General features: G+C 48.1%; 1 protein-coding gene across 1 annotated transcript in view; it reads left to right on the top strand.

Annotated features, from left to right (window-relative positions):
- The window catches only part of LOC310784840 (uncharacterized protein), a gene marked incomplete at both ends in the record, with an annotated part of 11,359 nt that continues 4,910 nt past the window's right edge, over positions 1-6,449 (top strand). The window contains one exon of the mRNA XM_083645878.1: positions 1-126. Within this exon, the coding sequence (XP_083502004.1) occupies positions 1-126 (126 nt within the window). The remainder of the gene's footprint in view (positions 127-6,449) is intronic.

The following is a 6,449-nucleotide window of genomic DNA, read 5'->3' on the forward strand; positions in this document are numbered from 1 at the left end:
ATGGTACCGGTCTACTGGGCTCTGACACTCCTCCTCTGGAGCCAGTACCAGTCTACTGGGGCCTGCCACTCCTCCTCTGGAGCTGGTACCGGTCTACTGGGCTCTGACACTCCTCCTCTGGAGCCGGTACCAGTCTACTGGGGCCTGCCACTCCTCCTCTGGAGCTGTCTCTGCTCGCACAGACGAGAGGCATGTTTGCATTTCATGTTAGTTCACAGAAAGAGAGAGAGAGAGAGAGAGAGAGAGAGAGAGAGAGAGAGAGAGAGAGAGAGAGAGAAGAGGTCCCTCGTGGGATCACAAAGGAGCAGGTTGTCAGTGTGAACACAGGGGGGGTATTGAGGAGCAGGTTGTCAGTGTGAACACAGGGGGGGTATTGAGGAGCAGGTTGTGACACATAGATAGTGGCACAGAGGCTCCTCTGCGATGTGTGATTTAAAGGTGCTACACGTGACCTTTTCATATCAATAAATCGTTACAATATAGATTTTGAGACTGACTCGCACGGCTCCCCAAAGAACAGCAGGAGGAGAGACAAGATAAGCCTTTGTGCTCAGCATGTAGCATCTACTCAATGTCAATGTCAATTCAAAGGGCCTTTATTGGCAGGGGGAAACAGGCGTTTGCCAAAGTCACACCCTCTTCCAGGTTCGGCAGATCCAAGGGATGTCATTCCATTTGAATGTTCTAAGGTTTAGTTTCATTTATTTAGTTGTATTTGTTTTGTACATATTCAAATCAAAAACAGACAAAAGGAAATTGTGCCGGTAGAGACAGTAAACTCTATTGGGCTCTCCTGATGGTTTGACCAAGGACATCTCTTCTTATAAGGATTTTACCAAATGTCTACGGAAAAATGTGGAATGAAAACCCTTTGGTCCCATGCCGAACCTGCAAGAGGGCATGACTTTGAAATAAAGACAAACAAACAAACAAACAAACAAACGTACAATTAAATGTATAAAGACGTGTAAACAGAGCTGACCTATCATTGCAACATTGCAATCACATATGAATACGATTCAAGAGGTCAAGAGGTGTGTGTGTGTGTGTGTGTGTGTGTGGTGTGGTGTGTGTGTGTGTGTGTGTGGTGTGGTGTGTGTGTGTTGCGTGTGTGTGTGTGTGTGTTTGTGTGTGTGTGTTTGTGTGTGTGTGTGTTTGGTTGTTAATTTTGAGAAACATTTGCCCTAACCACCACCCTTCTACCAAGGAGAAGGAGGAGGTGCAGAGCGGAGGAACGTGAGGCTTCAGAGACTGAAAGGCAGAGTAGAATAGAGAGAATACTAGACTAGATATGTGCAATGAAAAGAAATACCCTTGGTCTCCGGTCCATAGCCCTATCATTATTTCATGCTTTGGACTACAGAGGAGGAATCAAACCCTGCTGACAATACCAAATTATTGATCTGGGCGAGAGCTTTGATTGGTCGGTGCGGTGAGGGTCTCTCTTTCCTTCTCTCTCTTTCTGTGCGGTTTCTCGCTCGATTACAAAGACCATTTTCTGTGTATTTCTTCCTTGTTTACACCCTTGCTTTCTGCTCTCTCTCTCTCTCTCTCTTCCCCGTGTTTCTCTCTCTCCTTCCCTCTCCTCTCTCTCGCTCTCTCAATCTTTCTCTTGTCATCCTCCTTCCTCTCTCTTTCTCCGTCTAGCAGCCTGTTTTTCCCAAACCCCCGACACGTTGATGTCAACCTTTGTGAAGCAAAAACACTTATCACCATGTCTAGATGTCTAGATGTAACCCGCGTTGTGTGGAGTGGACCTCAGTCCTCACTGCATGGGCTCTACATCTCCCTTAGAGCCCGACCGATATATCGGTCCACTGATATTATCGGCCGATATTGGGCAATAACCGATATATCGGTAGCTATCGGCCGATATTGCAGATCTTTTTTTATTTTGTATTTTTTACGTTATAGACAGCATGTTGTATATATTTGATATTTTCTCTTAACTCAAGTTATATTTGATCTTCTATTTGTGTTTTTGTGTTTCTAGTTATTTATAATTACCGTATTACATTCCCAGTGAAGTTTACTGTTTCATTGCATTGATGTCATTTTGGACACAATCAAGTTTATTGATAAGCTGTAAAATATCCTGCCTACATTACATATCTCAAGTCATGTCAAGCCATTTTCAAGCTTGTTAACGCAATATCTCAAGAACGGCTTGATAGAATTTCTTCTGATTTGGCTCAAACATCGACTTCGACGCAAGGATGAACTGATTCCATTTTGGTTATCAAAGGTCAAGGTCACTGTGACCTCTCGAATGCCATTTTCAAGCTTGTTAACGCGATATCTCAGGAATGTCTTCATGGAATTTCTTCGAATTTGCCTCAAACGTCCACTTGGACTCAAGGACATTTTGGTGGTCAAAGTTCAAGGTCACTGTGACCTCACACACCCAATTTTCAAGCTCTGTAACGCAACATCTCACGAGCGCCTTGACGGAATTTCTAACAAAGTGTGTTTGAGGGATCATTGCAATTTCTTTTTTAATATAATGTGTAAATATAATATAAAAATATCGTCCGATATATCGATATCGGAAATTTGTTACTCCCTAATATTTAACGATTTAACGATTTTCAGACGGCAGCCCTTCTTTATTGTCACACAACACACTACAACACATGCACGGAGGGCCACAACACACACATGCTGACGGTGGCCGGTGAAATTTGTCCTCTGCATTTAACCCATCCAGGCTTTGTCCTTTCCTCCGGGGGGCAGGCCAGGAGCAGTGGTCGCTTTCTCGTACAGCGCCCGGGGACCGACTTCGGATGTTGTCGTCACTGGTCGGATGACGATGATGATCTGATCTTCTGCATGTTTTTAGTGGGGGGGGTTATATACGGAGGAACCCCCCTGGGGGAGCACGGGGAGAACATGCAAACTCCACACAGAGAGAAAGGCCCTTACGACGAGATAACCCACCTGGGCAGTAGGCACTGAAGATATGGGGGGGAACACAACCACAGCGCCCACAGTGTCCCAGGCGAGAATCGAACTCAGGACCTTCTGACTGTGAGGCGACAGCTCTACCACTGAGCCATCGGTATCGGCCTGAAAAATCCAGTATCGGTGGGGCTCTAATCTCCCTCTTGTCCCGTCTCTCTCTCTCTCTTCTCGGCGGGGTTGTCATGGCGATGCATACTGGTTAGCGTCAGGTGTCTGGGTTCATGCTGTACATGGCCGGGGCCAAACGCCACACGCCACCAGCGAGCCGCAGAGGGTTTGGATATTATATAGATTTGTCCTAACAGGAGCAGAGAGACTTGTATCTGCTAATGCTGTCAGACGCAGAGATGGAGGGAGGGAGAGAGAGAGGAGCAGACAGAGAGAACGAGATGATGGAGAGAGATGGAGAGAGAGATGAAGAGAGAGAGAGAGAGAGAGAGACAGAGAGAACATGAGAAACAGAGAAGAGGAAACAGTCTCTCAAAAAAAGTGACAGGGTAACGTCCAAACAGCCCAAAGACGACGTAGCTTCACAGTAGTGCAGCGGTAGATTCCCTGCGTACCAACACGAGGGTTGCAGGTTCGAGCCCCCTGTGTTGCCTCTGGCCTGGTGGGGCTTCGGGCACAATTGCCCGTGTCTGCAAGTGGGTTAAGTGGCCTGGTCGCTGCACTAGCGCCTCCTCTGGTTGGTCAGGGCGCTCGATCGGGGGGATGGGAACTGGGGGGGAATAACGTGATCCTCCCACGTGCTCAAGTCCTGCCAGTGAAACTCCTCGCTGTCATCCGCCATTTATTTTCCCACAGACATTTCGTAAAATGCTATAATAGTTGTACTTCGTTGAACCAAACAGTTCAGCTAACGCTATAATCGGGAGAGACCAGAGAACATTTCACTCGGACCAAAATAAAAAACAAGAACATCGAAAACATATTTTCTTTAAACCCGCATTTATTTTACGTTGTGGTCGCAGTGAAATGTTATGCGATCTCTCCTGTTTCTAAAAATATCTGTACCGTTTGGTTTGAACCAGGAAAACAATTTTTATAAGCATTTTACGAAATGTGTATGGGAAAATAAATGGCGGATGGAAATCTCTGGTACAGTGCTGAAACAGGAAGTAGGCAGTCACTTTGCCTCTCTATACATGTATCAGTGTGCTAACTGTCCCCAGATCCACAGAGGGGGTGGAGCAACGAGCGGGACAGCTTGGCAGGGAGACTTCCTCAAGGACAATGAAGGAGAAGATGGGGGGAATCCTTTGGGGGGTGTCAGAAGGTATAACATCTAATTAGCATAACGAGAGGTGACGTGTAAGGGTGACGGCCGGGGTGGGAGTGGCAGAGTCTTGCAACGCTCACGAGCCAGTTTTCGAGTCCCGACATGTCCCGTTTTTAACCCCGACCCAAACCAAAACCCCAACTTTAACCCAGTTGTTTTAGCTTAAACCAGGGATGTCAGAGATACGGCCCGTGGGCCGGCAGGTTTCATCCGGCCCGCGAGATGTTTTGGAATATAAAAAAAATAAAAATAATTGTTATTATTATTAAATTTGCACCCCATTATCATGAACTACGTGTGGCTAATAAGCAAGCTAAGAGTTCATTCATAAGTTAATTAACCTACCAAAAAACAAAGGAATCAACACGATGCTGTCGAAAAAGAGAAAGGTTGACACGGAATGCAGGCAGTTTCAAGAGAAATGGAAAGAGCAGTATTTATTTTGTGAAGTAAATGGGTAAATGAGTCGAATTGATTTTAGTAAAAAAAAAATCCGGCCCCCATGAGGTCTCAGTTGAACAAATCCGGCCCTCTACCTAATATGAGTCTGACACCCCTGGCTTAAACGGAAGCAGGGCCAACTTGGTCCATTTCCGAGGGGTTACTGTGAAACTATAGAAGGTTTTGCCCCGTGTACCGACACTGCTATTTCACAATCATCCCTGAGATGGAGAGACCGAGAGGAGCAGGAGGTAATTAGGGAGAGGCGGTTAAAGGAAGAGAGGGAAATGGGAGTGAGGCATGGGCGGGTGAAGAAGAGGAGGAGAGAGGGAGGGAAGGAAGGAGGGGGGGGGGCTGGGAGGGAGGGAGGGAGGCTGGGATAGAGGGAGGGAGGGAGGGAAGGAGGGAAGGAGAGAGGGGGGGAGGGAGGCTGAGAGGGAGGGAGGGAAGAAGAGGAGGAAGAGGAGAGAGGGAGGGAGGGAGGGAGGGAGGGAGGGAGGGAAGAAGAGGAGGGAGAGGAGAGAGGGAGGGAGGGAGGGAGGGAAGAAGAGGAGGAAGAGGAGAGAGGGAGGGAGGGAAGAAGAGGAGGAAGAGGAGAGAGGGAGGGAGGGAGGAAAGAAGAGGAGGAAGAGGAGAGAGGGAGGGAGGGAGGGAAGAAGAGGAGGAAGAGGAGAGAGGGAGGGAGGGAGGGAGGGAAGAAGAGGAGGAAGAGGAGAGAGGGAGGGAGGCTGGGAGGGAAGAAGAGGAGGAAGAGGAGAGAGGGAGGGAGGGAGGGAAGAAGAGGAGGAAGAGGAGAGAGGGAGGGAGGCTGGGAGGGAGGGATGGAGGGGGGGAGGGAGGGAAGTGAAGCAGAGATTTCAACATCAAACAACATGGGGAGGAATTTAACGTTCCTTTTACAGCCCCATTTGCATGTTCATAAGCACGAGTAGCAGCTCTTGAATTAAGCACAACACATCCATCCACACACACACACACACACACACACACACACACACACACACACACACACACACACACACACACACACACACTCACTCTCACACAGAGAGAGACACACAGACGCATGCATATTAGCACTTCACTCCCATCATCACACTGATGTGACTGCCTTCATTAGCAGAGATAGGACAGGTCGCAGCAAGGGTACTGAAGTGTGTGTGTGTGTGTGTGTGTGTGTGTGTGTGTGTGTGTGTGTGTGTGTGTGTGTGAGTGTGTGTGTGTGTGTGTGTGTGTGTGTGTGTCGTGTGTGTGCTTGCGCGCGCGCGTGCGTGTGTGTGTGTGTGTGTGTGTGTGTGTGTGGAGGCTGGGGAATCTCTGCTGGTGGTTGGTGACAACTGGCAATTAACTGCAGTGTAGGCCACCTCACGGCCACCTGCTCTCCTCTCTTGTCTGCAGCCACAGCGAGCAGGTGAGTCCCTTGATCTCACGTGCCTGATCCCTTACTGATGAAATCAAATGTGTTGTAATGTGATGTGATCCCTTTTCGATCCCCTGATCCCTTACTGATGAAATCAAATGTGTTGTAATGTTCCACTCTAACTTTACATGTGTTGTCTCAACAGCAAAAACCTCCTTCTTCATTTCTGAAATCCAGTCCTCTGCCTCCAACCCCAGCAAATTATTTTCCACCTTCTCCTCTCTCCTCAACCCTCCCTCACCTCCCCCACCACCCTCCCTCTCTGCTGATGATTTTGTAACCTTCTTTGCTAAGAAGGTAGATGACATCAGCTCTTCCTTCCCCCCTCCAGGCAATAGCTGCAATACT

The sequence above is a fragment of the Poromitra crassiceps genome (assembly GCF_964638095.1).
Source record: "Poromitra crassiceps genome assembly, chromosome: 11".
In the NCBI taxonomy this organism is placed as follows: domain Eukaryota; kingdom Metazoa; phylum Chordata; class Actinopteri; order Beryciformes; family Melamphaidae; genus Poromitra; species Poromitra crassiceps.